Genomic DNA, 19,525 nt, shown 5'->3' on the forward strand with positions numbered 1-19,525 from the left:
AAGTATACAAAGGGAGTAAAGAAACTTCAGGTTTTAGAAGAAGAAGTGGTCTACTTACTGTAAGTGGTTGAGAATTTCAGGAGAATGGTAAGGATAAGTGTAAGGTAACATGCTGGCATGTTTGTGTCCTGTGTAGGATAGATGGATTTTTGAGTCTCCCTCCCTCAGGCTGTACAGACAGGTAGTGAGCAGCTCTAGCAGATGCTGGATATAAATCCTCCTCCAGCTTCCAGATGAGGGATCTGTTTACAGGAGGAGAAATAAGAGCCCAAATAGGGTGTCGGAGGATCTGGACAAAACTCAAGATGTAAACCAACACTACAGTGTGTGCCTCCACTCTTTGTAATTGCCCTCTTTCTAAATCAATTTATTTTTATAACTTCTCCGCATTGTTTCATTCTGAGTCTGACTGTTGCCCTGGCTCTGTCCCCACATTCCCATCTTCCAGTGACTGCTCCACCAAGTCCCATTGCAAATAGGGGACTCGCAGACTAAATTGTCAGTGTCTCGGGGTGGAATGGGAGGGACTTTTTCAGTGTGTGAAATTCCCTTCTGCCTGACCCAATGATAAAGGGAGTCCAAATCAGTATCTTGCATGAAACTTTTAATGTTCGCCCTTTAGGTCCCACAGAGTTAATTCTCGTACAGTCTTTGCCAATGTTTTGCAATTTTCTAATAAGGTTTAAATGAATGCATTGGAAAAAAAAAATTCTAATTCAGCCTCAGGGAAGTCATTTTTGAGAAAGAAATCCTTTAACTGTTTTTAAAAGCACGTTGCCAAAGTACGAGGCTGTATCATAATAAATATCAAACATAAGGAGTTGCATCTGTAGGATTAAGTGAGGAAACCTTAAAAAGTGGTGTTTTAGGCAGGTTATTCTGCTTATGGACATCACATCCAAAGCTTTATCTTTATCGTCTTTCTGAGCTGACTATCAATAAAAGGTTGAAGGGCTCCAATTCATATGTAATCAACCCTGCAAAGCCCACTTTCAGGTACAACGGATCCAAAAAGTGTGCTTTAGGCATATACAATCACAACAAAATGAATCCTAATCTGATCTATTTAGCTATCCTTGTTCTAATGATGTCATTATGCATTTTCATGTACTGTCTCTTCAGTCAGGAATTCAAGAATTGACGTACAACAGAGGCATCTATATTTATATCCAAGCTGAGCAGGTTCCAGGACCAAATAAATAGGTCAGCGCCATATATACATAGCAACATACTATATATATATATATATATATATATATATATATATATATATATATATACAAAAAAGTCACCAACTGATTATCAGAAGCCTTATTTTGGACACTTTGTGTAAACCTAGGAGAAGGATACTTGTGTTATGAGGTAATGCTTTATTTTAAAAACAAAGTTTGGATGTTTATCTGTGGGTATTGTTTGGACTTATTTTACAGCTGCTAAAATATAAAGTGTAGACTTATGGGACAAAACTGTTATATGAATAATAGATCATTTTGGTACACTCACTGTGGTACTAGTATACTTAGTATCTGATAGTCTATGCACTGTATTACCAAAAGTATGTGGACACCTGACCTATATGAGTTCGTTGGAAATCCCATAACAAAGCCATGGGCATTTATATGGAGTTGCCCCCTTTTTTCCAGCTATAACAACCTCCACACTTCTGGCAAGGCTCGCCTTACGATTTTGGAGTGCAGCCAAAAAAGCATTTGTGAGGTTAGGCACTGATGTTGGATGGCAAGTTCTGCCTCCAATTCCTCCAAAGGTGTTCAATGGAGAACATCACTCCACTGCTACAAGTCCAGAGATGATGTGCTTTACACCATTGGCATTGCACATAGTGCATGAAGCTCCCAAGTGCTTGATGTTGATGTTTCTTCCAAAGGAAGTTGTAGTTAGTGATGCTACAGAGGACAGTCGATTTTTATGTGCACTTTAGCACTCAGCATCCCAGATCTGTCAGTGTGCATGTCTACCACTTGATGGCGGAGCCCTTGTTATTTCTAGATGCTTCCACTTCACGATAATAGCATTTACAGTGGACTAGAGCGGATCCAACAGGCCAGCAATGTCTTGTGGCATCTTATGACAGTGCCATGTTTAAATTCACTGAGCTCTTCAGTATGACCCATTCTACTGTCAATCTGTGGAGATGGCTGCCTATTGGCTTGATTAATACCTGCTAGCAATGCATTTGGCTGCAATATCTAAACCTAATAAATGGGAGATGTGTCCACATACTTTTTGTCATATAGTGTACCTAATAAAAAGTGCTCCATTGACCGCATAGAAATCTCTATCATTGGGACCCTTGTTGTGTTGCTTCCAACTTTGTGACATTTGTCAATGATTATGTTACAAGCCAACCAGTATTTTCATTAAATGTTGTGTTATAGGTGAATGAGCCAGCCTGATCCCTAAACTAGTGCTTAGCTCTAACGTTAAGTGACATACCCATACCTGGGAACTTCTGGGCTCCGGCTACCCGGAGCCTTCCCTTGCGGGATGCGGCCAGGACGTGCGACGGGGAAACACCCCCATTTAAAGGAAACCCAGAGGATTCGGGTCTTGAACCGGAGAACCAGGCAATCTCCGTGTCAAACCCAGAGAGTTCCCAGGTATGGATGTACCATGCCTAGTACTGACATATTGTTCTTTAGGACTTTTCAGGCAACTCTCCTTCCCTTATGTACCTTCTTTTTGGGTGCTCAGAATATTTGTTTGGTGTGGTTGTATCATACCTACTGTTTTACAATATAGTTTAGAGATAAGACAAAGTCAAAGCGAAAAATGCGTCCCTGGGGTGACATTCACTCTAGGACTGTTGTATGTATGTATGTATGTATATATGTATATATATATATATATATATATATATATATATATATATATATATATATATATATATACATATATACATACACACATACATATACATACAGACACACCATACATACACATAGATCTCGCAAAAGAGTTTTTGATTTACGTGATAAGCATACCAGTAATGTTCTAGTGAGTTAAAACTGAGAGAAACTAAATTACAGAGAGCTATTTTTCCAAGTCAAACACTACAGCTTAAATAAAATATGGTCTTATTCCTAAGATACAATCAATTCCCAGATGCAGTTAGAACCAGAATGGCCTCATTTCCACAAAACTTTGTTTATTGATATTATGGAAAATATAAACATGCAGAATTTTGCATGTTCTTGATTTTCGCATGTTATGAAAAAAATGTGCAAGAAACGGGTGAGACTCCATTGAATGCTGTGCAAAATAACTAAATTGGTGTATCAGTTGAAAAATGTAATATTAATGATGAATACGTAAGTTAACACTGCAAAAACGATAAATTACTCATTGTTAAGTACTCCTAGTGATTTAAGCTGTTGTGCAACTCTATAGTTAAACCCGTTAGAAGCTGGTACCATGGTAGGTATCTGCACTGAAAATAATTTTCAATGAGATACGTTCCTTCATGTCCTTCACATGACATGTCTTGTAGAATCACCTTGTCCTGAAACAGATTAAGGAGGCAAACCCCATTCTACAAACAATGTATCAACAGAATTACTTCTACATGTTGTTTTAAGCTAGGGGTGCTAGCAATTACTACAGGTAAACATTTCAACTCCCTTACATCCGGGTGCACTTCTGCAAGATGATATTCAAGAAATCATCCCACATTACCTTGTTAGACATTCTATTCCAAAACCATGGGCATCAATATGCAGTTCTTCTCTTTGTTAGTATAACATTCTTAACTCTTCTGGGTGTTTCTGTGGTAATTTGTGTTCATTCGGGCAAAAGAGTATTTGTTTGGTCGGGCACTGATGTTGGACAAGAAGGCCTGGCTCAAGGTAGATGTTCAAATTCCTTCAAAAGGTGTTCCTCCACACCAAACTTGACAAAACATGTCTTTATGGACCTTGCTTTGGGCACAGTCATTCTGGAAGAGGAAATGGTTTTCCCCAAACTAGTGCCACAAAGTTAAGAGTACCGTTGTCTAAAATGAACACTGCAGGATATTAACATTACTCTTCATAGGAAGTAAGGCAATATGGTACTATGCATTCTGCTGGGTAGTGTTCTCCTAGTATCTGCCAAATACAAAGTCATCCATCATACCTGTTAGCAGGGGTGTGGATGAAACATCTGAACGGAATAATGAGTGGTGTCCACGTACTTTTTGTCATGTGGTGTACATAGTGTTGAATAGGTTTCTGCAAACTCAGAGTTTAGTGAATACACAGCTGAGGTGTACTCATATTGTTTAAGCAAAACATGTATGACACAGAAGCTATACACAAAATGTTTACATTTATTGACAGATTTAAATTCAGAAAGCAGGTTTTTCTTTCTAAAGCTGCACCACGCTCTCTGTCCCAGTATACTTTGGTAGGTTGAGGTCATATTTCTTCTGTATGTCATATGGTAGGAACCTTCCTGCAACAAAGTGATGTTTCCCAGAATACTGGAGAGCACATTTCTTGGGTGCCATCAATGAGATCAAGACATCAGGGTTCAAACCATCAGGATTCCTGGCCTCAGCATCCCAACCTAGGTGTAATATGCAGGATTAAACAGAAAAGCAGGTTAAAAGTTCCACACTTTAGGAATAATTTACCAAACAAATCTCAAAAATAAGCTAAAAATGTACAATACTAGTAAATTATGTATTAATACCAATGGGTTGCCTGAAATTGACGAATCTGCTGATGTTCACATCAGAAATAGCATTTTTAATTTTAAATATGGGCCTAAACCACTATGCCCAGAAACATTTAGGGGTATGATAGGGTAGGCTGTGGCTCTCAAAACATATTCACGCCATACCACTGGTTCCCATAGGCAAAACCCTTGATTACCCCTATGTCCTTATCATCTTACCCCAGACTATTTGTTCTATCCTTCCACTGTTTTTCTGTTTTACTGGAAACGCAATATGTATGAGTACGAATCTTAAAGAGGTCCCTCTCAGACAAAACAGCTCAAAACAAAATCTCTTTTAATCCATGTAAATAAAATACTGCAGTCTTCTAAATGACCTTTGTACTATTTCTGTAGTGTTCTAAATGACACACAATTACATAAATAGCTTTCAGTAAAATATTTTTGCTCCAAGTGTTCTTATTGGTAGTTTGGAGACATACACAATGATGGAGTACTACAAAGATGTGTTACTGGTTTCTACTTTTATCTGCCATTGGCCGCTGAAACTTTCTGATATTTCAGAAACGGCCATTTTTCTCTTCTCTTCTTGAGGCTTTTACCATAGTCACATGGCATTACAAACCCCTAACCAATGTATTTTATTGAATACTGCCCTTTAAATTAAGATCAATGAGATTAAATAAGATTAAAAAAAACTATATATCCTTTATTTCTAGCTACATTTCCTTTATTATCCTTTATCTTGCCCCTTTGTATCTTATTGAAATTCTATAAATAAAGCACTTTATTATAAAATGTGGACAGCTTACTCCTTTGGGCACTAAATTAATCCCAGGAAAATGAACATTAAAAATTGACATTGCATCACTTTCCTGATAAACTATATACACTATCCTCAAAATATACGCTACAAAACCTCCAGACTGAGGGCCCATGAGAAAAGGTGATAAAACCTATCACAGGGAATGTGGCCTCTCCAATTTAAGCCACGTGGTGTTATTGTAAGCTTCTGTTTGGGGTACAGTAGGAAGGTATGCATCTCAGCTCCTGGTTTGAAGCAGGCTAACCAGAGAGATGAGGAATTGATAGGTTTCCTTTTTCCTTGGGATTTTGTTGATCCGTCCTCTCAATCCATCCTTTCTTCCCTGTGCTGAGTGGATTTCCAGATGCAGCTTGAGTAGACACGCTTAAATGTTTTCAAATGACATCATGTCTGCTACTTCTCATCTCAGAGATCCTTACTCTAGAAAGTCCCATCAAAGCCATAAGAAAGGAGGTGAAGTAAAAACAACAAACACAGATTCCCTAATAATCACCTCACAGGACTCATTTAGTCTTAACCCCTTCAGTATTCTAAACTCTTAATATCACAGCTAAGAGTGCATCTACTGCACCATGTAGTCAAAAAAAATATAGACTTCAAACTTTTTTTGGTTTAGCTTTAGTTTGGACACTACCCTGTACACGACAGAACACAAGTTCTATATGTCTGGTTACACTTGGAAGTATGGGGTAGAACCTTAAAAACAATGAAAAAAACCAAAGATTTGTGTGAAATCTAGGATGTACGATGAGTTGATTTACGTTGACCTCCCCCTGTGGTACTGGTACCAGTCAGGATATAGGGCTGAAGTTTGGCCAGGTTTAGCTCCAGTGAAAGGACTCACACTCCACGCAACTCCTCTAATGATCACCATCACCTCCTGGTTATACACCTACACACAGCTCTATCTCAATCCCCTTTGCCCTTACCTGCCACTACCTCGGCTGCTGTCTGCTGTTAGCCATATCAAATGCTTGTGCTCTGGACAGCTGCCCCTTTTGTACTGTCTTAAAAATAGACCTATCCTATGTGGAGTGTACAAAGTGAGATCAACACTTAGCTTCACTGTTCTAAAATCTAGTGACCATGGTATGGTCATCAGGTGACAATCCTGTCTGACAACAAATGTTAAAACATTCTTCTTTTAATCGTAGGATTTTAAAAGCATAGACTTACATACCACAGACATTCAGAAATCTAAAATGCTTAGTCTGTAGAAACAGATTAATCCTGGCAGAACATATTGGCTCTCTGCTGCATTAACCTGTTTTCCCTGGCTGGACAGACTTCATTGTAGCATTTCATTTTGTTTATATTTTAGAAACAAAATTGACTATGTGGAGCCAGTAATAATGCTCAGTTTAGTTATATTGTGCTACTGTATAGGTTTTCATTTTATTTATTTTTTGTACTAGTAAGATAGGACACGTGTGGATTGGATGCTGAAAGGTACCCACTGCACTCTGGAAAGGTACACACAGAAGTGGAAAACATGGCAGGGGCACATAGGCAACAAAACTGCTGTTTTTTTACAGGTCTGAAAAAATGCATACATTTTTGAGCCTATTACACTTAATAAATATATTAGAAACCCATTTTGTGTGCACACCAAGGGAGCCGCCATCTTTACCTTGCAACTCTTCCAAACATACACTGATGGTATTTAGATGTCTCCAAATAAAGGGAAAATATAACATATACATATACATATGTTATATACATATGTATATAACATATACATATACATATGTATATATATATATATATATATATATATATATATATATATATATACACACACACACACACAACATATATTTATTGCCTTCACTTATTATACAAACTTATAATGATTGTCCTTTTTGAAGTTGATTTTGTATCTTCATCATACTCTTTTTTTGGCACTGTGCAAATATTAATTTTACTGTTAATTCATAATTCCAAACCTGATGTTGCCAGATATGCCTGTAGTATATGAGGCTTCAGGTACCAGTTTCATTTTATTTTTAACATTCAGTCCACTAACCCCATATCCCAGAGTCACCATTATAAAGAACCGCAGTTGCCCCAATTACTCACCTGATGGAATATCCAGGCTGATTATAGGAATTCTTATCTGTTTCAAGGTCCCCAAAATGCTGTAATACGGTTCTTTCACTTCTTCAGATTCTGCTTCTATCCCCAGCACTGCGTCCACTACTAAATTATATGCATCATTAATTAACTGCACCTAGAGAATATGAGTGGAGAGATCACCCAAGGCAACAATAAAAAATACAATTTCCAAGAATCCTTAATGGTGTATTTTGGCTGGATCCCCCAGCACATACCTCTGTGGCTCCCATCCTCTGTGCTGAGTGGTGACATGCCAGAATATAATATACCAGCATTTTTCTGGTAGAAGAATATGCAGCATTGAGTAAGACACAGACCTCCATAGATCCCTGATCTCCCCAAGTGGCCCACAAAGTAGTTTCCTACCAGGGAGCCCAGAAAATGCCACTGCAAAGTTTGTAGATAAAACCAAGCCATAAAATCTTAGTGATCTACACAAAATAGATTTGTAAGCACAAATGGGTGACAGTGAGATACTGTGCCGTGTTTACTTAAGTGTTTAGAGTGGTTCAGCTGAAGCAACAGTATTATCTGTCATTGTACTGCACATGGGCATTATAATCGCAGAAATTTTACATTCAACACAGTTTTTTTTTAAATTACAGTTAGTAGCATGGAGTTAAATGCACTTAAACCACAGGCTTGCATTTTACATGAACTGACCAAATTAATGGTGATCTTTAAAAATAAAGTCAACTTTATCTCACATTCCACCTCTTTTAAAGTCACTCTGTCTGTTATCCTAAATCTTACTTCTGTGGGAAGGTAGGATAGAAAAGGAATGTCCATTTTTTCACATTGAATGGTTAAGTCCTTGTAAAGGTTGTCTAGCGACCTTTTAGGGTAGAAGATTGTAGGTTCATAATCCTAAAAAAAAAGAGAAGCAGTAGAAAGAATTAAAGGTTATAAAGCTTATATTGGTTCATCATTGTGTTAATGATGTTTTATTTTGATGATGTTTTAATTAGTTATTGATATGATGTTTTAAAATAACATTAAATGGTTCTACTAATAGTCTAAAAAATGTGTCACTAAAACAATAATTAGTACTAACAAAACTGTGTTCAAAATATCTGGCAAGATTATCATTTCAATATGGCAAACTACCCCGGGCTCTGTGTTTATTTACTATAGGGTTTCTATATCCGTGCTTCACTATTCGTTATGAAGGGTCAACACTGCAAAGTTTCTCCATCAAGAAGGGATCAGTTGGGCCTGTATAATGTAATAATAATCCAATAGGTCAGGAGACCTTGACGAAATCTTGATGATTTAACTATGTATTATATAGGGCTGAGTACTTCTTGCAGCACTGAGAGTGGTAGCTCCATATTTAACAGTAACATCATGCAAAATTATCCAACATAGTCCCTGCCAATTAGTAAATAAACCAGTTTGGGGGGGGGGGCATAGAAGAAGAATTGACATGATATGTATATCTTAAATGGATCTGAGTAACCAACGATGAGATTGTAATCACTCACCCTGCCAAAATATTATTGTAAGCCTTATATCAGAGTAGGGGGTAACTGGCAAGCTAGCATGGGGCAGACCCAGCAAGGCGATTCTATATATTATAATAACCAAACATTATTGGCAAGCTACACACTTAATACCCCAATCTATCATGTACATTAGGGTCTTCGACTTTATATAGTTGTTAAGATACACATCGTGGTTGCTTTTTGTAAAATTTGTATTGGCCTAGAATCCTTATTCAGTGCATATAAGAGGTCACGGAGGAGAGGTTTACTCAGAGACCCAGTTGGACTAATGATGTCCCTTATGTCTGGTATAAAAAAAAAGGTCAAAGTTCTAAAGTTGTTGATGCTCTGCTTAATCCAGTTAAAGAGAACATATTGGCTGCAAACATATATTAGCAAGCAAGTTTGCGTAAGTTTCAAGTATCCATCTGCACAATTATTTGACAGTCGGAGTGACTAGTTAGAGTATTGAGGGCCCTTGATATTAATTGCTACTGCCTATTCAGCATATATTAATTCAAGGCCTGCCATTCCAAATTATCTCTTAATCACTGCCAATTTGAAGTTTTGAATTCGACAGCAAGATTGTGAGACATCCCACGTGTACCGAGTTCTGATGTACATTTCAGCCATGCACGGGGCACAATGTAGAAACAAAGACAAAATCTGCTTTTATTGCTAACATGGTGTAATAATGCTAAAGGTCACCACTGCTAGTCTATACTGTACCATCAGTTGATACCAGGAACAACTTGGTTTGCTTGTGAAATGCTTATCTCACACCTGTTCGATGTGTGCCACTCAAGCAGAAATACAGAATTTCACAAGAAATTATAACAATTAGACATGATGCTAATATTTCATAAACAAAGCAAAGGCCCAAATAAGGTCTGAGGTTTTTACAGCGAAAGGGCAGACTAAATAAGCTGACAAGTTCTTATCTGCCTGGAAAGTTTGCAGACCTTTTTTAATTTTGTCTAAATAATTTATGTATTTCTGAATCTATGGCCTCAGAACCAGACAGACATACCTGGGAACTTCTGAGCTCCAGGCCAGGACTGCCCACTGATGTCAGTAGGCGGTTCTGCTGATGTCGGTGGGCAGTCTCGCTGATGTATGTGGGCGGTCCCGGGGAAACACCACCATTTAAAGGGGAAATGGGCGGGGAGCAGGGCGTGTCAAGACCCAGCTCCCGCGAGGATTCAGGTGTTGACCTGGAGAGCAGGAATGCAGATAGAGTATTCTTAATTATGTCTGAACAGTGACCTTTAAGGCATCATTAGCAACCTACTGGGTTTTCCTACTGCTTCTCTACACAGCCCGGCCTACCCACTCACCTTTAAATCATCTTGAATTATTAACTCTCAAGTCCCTTTCTTATAATGTATTTGTAATCAAAGCCATTGTTCTGCCTTTGGATTTTTGTGTCCTAAACATTCTTTTATGGTTAGACTTGTTAAACGTTAGGCCTCCAACATTAGTCCTTTCCTCTAGTTTTCTTAGATCATGTGTCAATTGACCTGCAGTATTTCGTCTCTTGCACAGTTGCGCACTACTAGCAATATTCTTAATAATTATATTATACAGAGCTGGCCCAAATACTGATCTATGTGGAACTCCTTGCGTAACCTTTCCTTTCTATATTTATACAACACTGTCCTCTATCATTTAGCCAACACGTTATCCATGCGATTACATTTAAGTCCAGTCTCAACATATGCAGTTTATGATTACTGGAACAGCATCAAGTGCTTTACTAAAATCCAAGTAAGCTCTACTGCTTCCCACTCATCTATTATTTTAGCTACAGTGTTGAAGAATCTGATAAGATTGGCCTGACATGATCTCTCTAGCGTAAATCCATGCTGCCTTGGAACTACATAGACTAAATCCTTACTACATTTATTATAATTTTTTTAAGACATCCCTAGCAGAATGGGTTGTTTTAAATTTGTACCAGGCTGTATTAAAAATGGCCTTCAGATTTTTTAAGCAATATAGTACAAAAGAAATGTATAATTTTAAACCACAATTTTTCATACCTATGCAATATTGTTAGTTCCACGGAAATCAGTAAATTCTAAAATTAAGTTTGTCAAAATCTGCATAAGAGGGTATTCATTCTAAAAATATAAAATAGTACCGTTAAAAAAAGGAATCTCATCCTAAAATAAAAATATCATTTTGCATCAATATAAACCACATTTTGGTTTTCCTCTTTTTCCCAAGAAAAGTTTACCTAGTAAAACGAGACCATTCTTTATTGTCCCGAATGGCCCCGAAGGCGGACTCAAAGTCAACCTTGCCATAAGTGCCCCTTGACCACATGATTTAACCGAGTGAAACGCTCTATCGAAGGATGTATAAACACCCTGCTTAGTTCAGGAGAAATACTGTCATTGACAGACCTTCCTCTTGAGTATATTGAGTATATATTGTATATAAACTGAAATTTCTCAGGCTCCTTTTTGGGAATAACTCCCAAAGAGGAAAGTGTAAATTAGCCAAGGGGGTGTAAACGGGCCAGCCCAATGTTATACTCCCAATGTCTCAAAAACCACCTGCCTGAGACAGGGCAGACTTCCAGCTCTTCACTACCATACCAACCAACTAAACCTCTCTAAAATGTATCCTAAACCTGTCCGAATAACCATCTGGACTGCAGCATCAGCACTCTGCTCACCCCCTAGGTGTCTGCCCTCCTCCTCCCCAGCAATGGTATTGGGCTCCCACTTCTTCTGGCATCCTCCCAGGCCAGCATTGGAGATGCAGGGTCAGCCCCCTTCGCTTTAGGAAAACATTGAGCATCAATCTTCTAAGCCCAAGACCAAAATTGACAGCATTAGAGATAACACCCTTCCCATGGTGATAATCACATGATACTCTGACCCTCCAACTCGCCACCCTTGACTGCTTCAGTCAGTCATTGCTACTGAAGTTTCTGAGGTCCTCACATCCTCCCAACTGCACCTGTCCTCTTGATCCTGTACACTCACATCTCCTACCATCTCTTTCTGGAATCCTTATCCCAACCCTAACAATATATTTTCACTCTTTCCTCTGGTGTATTCCCATTCTCATTTAAACATGCCATGATCTCTGCCATCTTAAAAAAACCTTCCCTTGATCCCACATCCCCTTTAAACTACCCTCTAGTCTCCCTTCTCCCGTTGGCATACAAACTGCTGGTAGAGTTAACTTATAATCAACTAACTACATTTCTCTCCACAAACTCTCACTACTTATACTCTTGGACCTCTCTGCAGCCTTTGACACAGTTGATCACCCCTCCTTCTACAAACCCTTCACGCTTGTGGCATGTCTGACACAGCTCTTTTCCTAGCTCAAATCCTACCTCTCTGACCGTACCTTTAGTGTCTCCTTCACTGGACTTTATTCCTCTCCCCTACCGCTATCTGTTGGTGTTGCCCAGGGCTCAGTTCTTGGGCCTCTAGTCTTCTTCTACTTTGTTTTCAATATCACCTATACATGGATGACGTGACTTGCATCATGGATGGCTTCACACTACCTAAAGCTTAACATCTCAAAGACTGAGCTTATGGTTATCCCACCATCCCCTCTGTCCACAATTCCAAACATCTCTATTACTGTTGACAGCTCCACCATCCAACCACTGCCCAAGTGCGCTGCCTTGGTGTCACACTTGACCCTGTTCTCTCCTTCATCCCTCATTCTAGTCCCTGGGGAAGAAAGGGGTTTAAGTGACTTTGAACATGGCATGACTGTTGGTGCCAGACAGGCTAGTCTGAGTATTTCAGAAACTGCTGACCTACTAGGATTTTCATGCACAACCATTTCTAGAGTTTACAGAGAATGGTCCGAAAAAGAGAAAATATCCAGTGAGCGGCAGTTGTGTGGACGAAAATGCCTTGTTAAGGTCAGAGGTCAGAGGAGAATGGGCAGACTGGTTCGAGATGACTAAAAGGCAACAGTAACTGAAATAACCACTTGTTACAACCAAGGTATGCGGAATACCATCTCTGAATGCACAACACGTCAAACCTTGAAGCAGAAGGCTACAGCAGCAGAAGACCACACCGGGTGAAACTGAGGCTACATTTTGCGCAGGCTCACCAAAATTGGACAATGGAAGACTTGATTACAGCTGTGACATTCAGATGGATAAGCCAGGCTTTGGCGTAAACAACATGAAAGCATGGATCCATCGTGCCTTGTATTAACAGTTCAGGCTGGTGGTTGTGGTGTAATGGTGTGGGGGGCATTTTCTTGGTACCCTTAGTACCAATTGAGCATCGTTTAAATGTGACAGTATTGTTGCTCACCATGTCCATCACTTTATGACCACAGTGTACCCATCATCTGATAGCTACTTCCAGCAGTATAATGTAACATGTCACAAAGCTCACGTCATCTTAAACTGGTTTCTTGAACATGGCAATGAGTTCATTGTACTCCAATGGCCTCCACATTTACTAGATCTCAATCCAATAGAGCACCTTTGGGATGTGGTAGAACAGGAGATTCACATCATGGATATGCAGCCGACTAATCGGCAGCAAGTGCGTGATGTCATCATGTCCATATGGACCAAAATCTCTGAGGAATGTTTCCAGCACCTTGTAGAAAGTAAGCCATGAAGAATGAAGGCAGTTCTGAAGGCAAACCTGGTACTAGTAAGGTGTACCTCATAAAGTAGCCAGTGGGTATATATATTTAAATAACTCTGCTTGAAAAATAGATTGCTTTGTTCGCAAAAAACTATCCTATTGTTACCCATTCAGTTATCTGTATTTTTTGTTGAGAGCTTTTCTTAACATGATTTTCACATGGTTTGAGTTTTTGGATAAAAAAATCTGTATTTCAGTTGGATAGAAAATACAGACGTCTAAAACATCTTTATAATCTTGGCCCTGTGTAAGTGTGTACCTCCCTTCCATGCCTTGTTTGGCTAAGTTAGCTGTCTGAAATCCTAATGCCCAGTGAGACTGGTAAATGGTTTGGTAAACAAAAAAAGATCGCAAGAACTGTCAGCAAATTCCAAAAGAATCTTGATACGCAATTGTAGATATTTCTTTAAGCATTTTTCGTTCTATTTGTTGTACATTTTGCTTTTCTCTAGACTTACAAACATTTAACAGCAGTTGGGATGATCATTAGCAATAGTCTGTTTTCCATACAGATCAATGAGTGTAACAGTACCCTTTAAAAAAAAAATACAAAAATAGATGAATTGTGATGTTTATTTATACCAGATTAACAACTGATAGTCGTAGCTCCTGGATTGCCCAAATCAAAGCCACAGTTTTTGTTATTTTTTCCGTTTATTGTTATTCATTTTGTTATTTAGCCACATTGTTACATAATAAATTGGACAAGAAAGCTAAGAGCTCTTTCAGCAGTAGAGCACTTACACTTTACAATTTAAGTTAAAGCATCAATAACATTTTTGAAAGTGGTTAGGAATGTGAATGAGACCAAGAGCAACTCATATTTAAGAAAGTAGATGCAATAATAATTTCAGACAGGAATGTTGTCTCTGTGGGCATATCCGCCAGGTGGAGAGCCTGCTCCTCCCATCATTTTCCAAAACGGAAAAATAAAAATAACTTACAAGAGGGGAAATGCGTTAACATCAGAGGAGCCACAACAATACATTGTCAGTGCCAGCATTGGAACTAAGTGGATGGGCTGAATTGAAGGGCTCAATCAACTAAACAGTATGTCAAAATGTTAAGGGACCTTGTGTTGCCGCATATGTAAAAAGGCAGAAAAGCTTTTAAAATGATATTGTGTTCTCATCGCAGATGTGTTCAGCCCATGGTGTAGGTCAAAAGATTTGATAGCAGTGTAAAAAAGCTTTAACGCTTGGGTGGGCATACACATGCACAGAAAATGTGTGTGTATATATATGTATATATATATATATATATACACAACATTTTCTCAAATAATAGAATCTCACTCTGTTCTTGTTGGTTTCCCATGTGGAAGAGAGCTCCCCACCCTGCTGCCATTTGTTCTTGGCACAGACATTTCATAGTAGACATTTTCAAAACAAACTGGATCAGTGGAGGACACATAATTTATAACAATCCTTAATAGTTTCCTTTGGTTAAAATGTATTAATTAACCATGTGTTTATAACTCTATTGCCTTATAAACATACCTGGGAACTTCTGGGCTCCGGCTACCCGTAGCCTTCCCTTGCGTGACGCGGCCAGGACTGCCCTCTGATGTCAGAGGGCGGTCCCGTGTTGTCAGTGGGAGTTCCTACTGAAATCAGTGGAAAACACCCCCATTTAAAGGGGAAATGGGCGGGGCATGTCAAGACCCCGCTCCCGTGACCCGGAGGAACCCGGAGAGTTACCAGGTATGCTTATAAAGGCCCAAAACCCAAATAGTAATGAACATACTGAAAAGCTAACAATTTTGCAAATCATGATGCCATGCTTTAAAAATGTTTGAAAACTCAAAAAAAGTGATATCCCTGTGAGTAATAATAATAATAAACAATGAAATATACCATATTAGCTTGATTATAGGCCGCACCCTCGGTGCGATTTTAAAGAAACATTGATTTTTAAAGAAAAAATACACATTAGTGGAATGGTAAAACAGTATTTTACCTAATAAACAGGACTACATGTATTTTACCATTTTTGGTATCTATTATGCAGTTAGTCAGCATTTGTTATATATAACAAAAATTTGGAAAACTAATAGCCATTGTAAGGTCCCCCTCCCCTAATTCGTAATGCTCCTTATAGATATTCCATTCTGCTCCCCTGATATGCCACTCTGCCCCCTAGAAATGCCAATCTGCCCCCTAAATATGCCACTCCCCCCACAGACTTACCAATGCAACGCTAGACTCCTTGGTGTCTAGCGGGGCCAGCAGGTGGACGTCTGCGTGCAGACAACCTCCGCTGTCGGCACTTCGGCCGGGGCTCTTATGGCGGAGAAGCACCAGCGGAAATGCCGGCAGCGGAGGTTGTCTGCGTGCACTGCAAAGATGTTCACCAGCTGCCAGAGAGGAGGATACAGGTCCCCTGCAGCACTGCAGGGAAACCTCCTCTCTTGCAGCTGGTGAACGTCTGCGGGATGCGCGTAGACAACCTCCGCTGCTGGCACTTCCGCCGGGGCTTCTATGGGGAGCACCGGAAGGTTATGTCACTGCTGGCAGCAGACGATGTCTACAAGTATCACGTAGACGTGCACTGGCTGCCAGAGAGGAGGATTCAGGTCCCCTGCAGCGCTGCGGGGGATCTGGATCCTATCCCTGCTGCTTGAAAAAGAAGAAAAAAAACTACTCACCCGGCGCCTGGAACTGCATGTCCTGGGCGTCGGGCGATACAAACCGAGCTTCCCTGTGCTAAATCCCGATTATATTATATATTATAGAGCCTGCATGAGTGAAACTGTAACACGCAATTCCTGGTGATAGCTGCAGTAAAAGATATGTCCAAATGTGGGTATTTAACATAATGCAGGTATTTGTTAGATTACAAATACTTCATTAAGAATTTAATCTGATTGCTGACTTTTAATAAGACACTTACATAAGTACGCAGATGTCGGGCACATACCAAGCCAATAGCCCCATTTTGCTCTGGACCACAGATCACCAGTATTGTTGGCTGCTTTCTAGGCAGTGTTCGCAAAGGGAAAGCCTGCCACACAAAAAAGAAGTAAGTCAGTTTCAAAATTCCGGTAATATGCTTTATAGAATAATTATTTAAACCCGCATAGCTCACTTCCAAATTAAATTAAAGGAAAGCACAAAAAATTAAAGAAGGAAAAGAGGTCTGTTGGATTAAACATTGTACTTGCTCCTCGACCTTTAAATGGCTGTCCCATGCACGCTTAAATTATCTGACTGTTATAAGTTGTAGAACTTTTGCCATGCGGCAACTCCACTATCTTCTCATCAGAGATGTATTTACCTTAAGCGCTCTTAGCCCTAATATTCTTTGCCCCTTTATATTACAGAGTGTAAACGGCCTATTGAGCAGCAGCACACTGAGGAACTTAATCGGCTTAGAAAGTGACGTGTGTTTATGGCAGGGAGACTGCAGCCAACGTGGATCTGCCACTGTAGTCTTAGACCAGAATACATTATTGCTTCTTACTACAGCAAAAGTCTTTCTACCTCCAGTTCTAGACTAAAACAGATGGATATAGCTGTATTGTTCCAAGAGACAACAGAATCAGAGACAGTGTATAACAAAAAAGTCACTGCGGGTATAGCAGTCAGCAACGCATCGGCTACGACACTGACTAGCAGATGTTACCTCATGGTAAAGGTGGGCAACTTGCACTGTGTACGAGCACCAGAGAGAAAGCTGCGGATGAGGTAACATGGTGCAAGGAAGTGTGTGTTAATATGAATGTGCAAATGTATGCGAGCATGAATGTGTATGTGCACTAGTGTAGGCGTTTCTATGTGTGAGCATGGATGTGTAAGTGTTTAAGGGGCAAAGATTGGACAGGGAGGCTGTTTGGGGGCACTGACAAGCTGTTTGGGGCAAAGGTGGCACAGACATGTTTGGGGCTATGATGGGACAGACAGGCTGTTTGGGAGCAGATACAAGCTGTGGCAAACTTAGCACAGACAAGCTGTTTGGGGGCAAAGGTGGCACAAGCAAGCTGTTTGGGAGAAACAGATGGCACAGACAGGCTGTTTGGGGGGCAAAGGTGGCACTTACAACTGTTTGTGGACAAATGGGGCATGTTGCTTGTGAAGTCAGTGCCCTGTGGTTTCTATTTAAGTACCTGTGTTAAATTGTAGGAATTCATGAAAAGTACTGTATGAATATGAAAGGGCGTGCTAAGGGAAGGTTATTAAGATTATATAGTAATTAAGGATGGGTACAGAGATGATGAGGGGGATGAATATGGTGGCTGGGAGATTATTTTGGTATTGGAATTAATTAGGATGTTGGGGGCACGATGATGGTCAGGGGCAGCTCTACATTAACACATAATCACGCTAACCACAAACATACATACATACCCACAAACACTTTAGACATACCTGCACACACACACTTAGAACAAACACATAAAATTACACACACAGCCACTCTAACACCCTACACTTATACATACATACATGCATACAAGCATGTGTGCACACTGCAGCACCACACACTGAAGCATACATGCACACACAATCTAAAACCATACACTTACATACACACACAGCCACTCTCTCTGATAATCCATGAAGCTCACACACACGTCTCCCTCCTTCTTACATTCTAGTTCCATTTTTCTTATGAGAGCTACAAGTTTATTTAGAATGTTTAATACCTACTACGAAAGTAATTTCTGTTTTAATTAACTTTCAGTAATTTATTTCATTTCATATTGCATATTTGCATTATACAAACTATACAGGTACATGATGTCATTGGCCACAGAGTTATTAGGAACTATGTGTTTTCATATGTAACTTAATAAGACTAATGTGTTTTTAAAAGAGTTTTTGTTCCTATTCCGGACAAAAAATATTGGGGCAAGAACTTGTCATGTGTAGTTTGACCAAAAATGGCACCATGAAATGCGTGGCTGGTATTCAATTACTTCCAGGGCTGGTTTTAATTCTCACGCCCTGACCCTTAGTGAGGATATAAAGGTATATAGGGCGAACTAATAATACTATAATAAATATGGTATTGATAGTTTGCCCTCTATACCTTTATGGCTGCTTTTTAACTTACCTGCCTGTAGCTTCCCTCATTATATAAAAACAGGGCCATTTGTACCATGGGTAGCCTGCAGCCTCACTCTAACACCATAAACTAAACACGCACAGATTGCCTCTAACACCATACACTTATGCCCCCCTCCAGGCTCCAGTAACCCTAGGCTCACCTCTGACATTCTAACAACAAACACTCACGCCAACACCATACACTAACTTATACACACTCATACCATATAGTAATACACATACACATGCGCTCACACAAACCAAAAAGATTTTGAACCAGCGCAGGGAGACAGGAGCGTATCATGTGACCCCGAGGTGAAACCGAGGCTGCTCTGCTCACACAGTGTGTAAGCAGCCGGAGAGGTAAGCGGGGGCGGATAGGATATATATGTATGTATATATATATATCTATATATATATATATATATATATATATATAGATATATAGCTATATATGTGTGTGTGAGCATGGAGCTGTACTTGTGTGTGTGAGCATAGATGTGTACTTGTGTGTGTGTGTGTGTGTGTGTGTATGAGTATAGATGTGTAATTGTGTAAGTGGAGTGAGATGGAGTGTGTTAGTGAGTATGGGTAAGTCTGTGTAATTTGTGTGTTTAATTATGTTGTATGTTGGAAGGGGGGCAAAGAAGGCACAGACCAGTTGTGTGGAGATAATTATGGCACAGACTAGCTGTTGAAGTTGGGGAGCCCAGGGCAATTTTTCGCACC

At 39.6% G+C, this 19,525-nt stretch overlaps 1 protein-coding gene across 1 annotated transcript in view; it reads right to left on the minus strand.

Annotated features, from left to right (window-relative positions):
• Positions 1-4,363: 4,363 nt before the first annotated feature.
• Positions 4,364-19,525, minus strand: part of LOC149285057 (yjeF N-terminal domain-containing 3-like) — a 37,584-nt gene continuing 22,422 nt past the window's right edge. The window contains exons 4-7 of the mRNA XM_089495855.1: positions 16,641-16,751; positions 8,369-8,482; positions 7,580-7,730; positions 4,364-4,563 (exon numbers count right to left, since the gene is read on the minus strand). Of these exons, the coding sequence (XP_089351981.1) occupies positions 4,364-4,563; positions 7,580-7,730; positions 8,369-8,482; positions 16,641-16,751 (576 nt within the window). The remainder of the gene's footprint in view (positions 4,564-7,579; positions 7,731-8,368; positions 8,483-16,640; positions 16,752-19,525) is intronic.

The sequence above is a fragment of the Sceloporus occidentalis genome, unplaced genomic scaffold, assembly GCF_023333645.1.
Source record: "Sceloporus occidentalis isolate IW3139 unplaced genomic scaffold, rSceOcc1.0.p SCAF_85, whole genome shotgun sequence".
In the NCBI taxonomy this organism is placed as follows: Eukaryota; Metazoa; Chordata; class Lepidosauria; order Squamata; family Phrynosomatidae; genus Sceloporus; species Sceloporus occidentalis.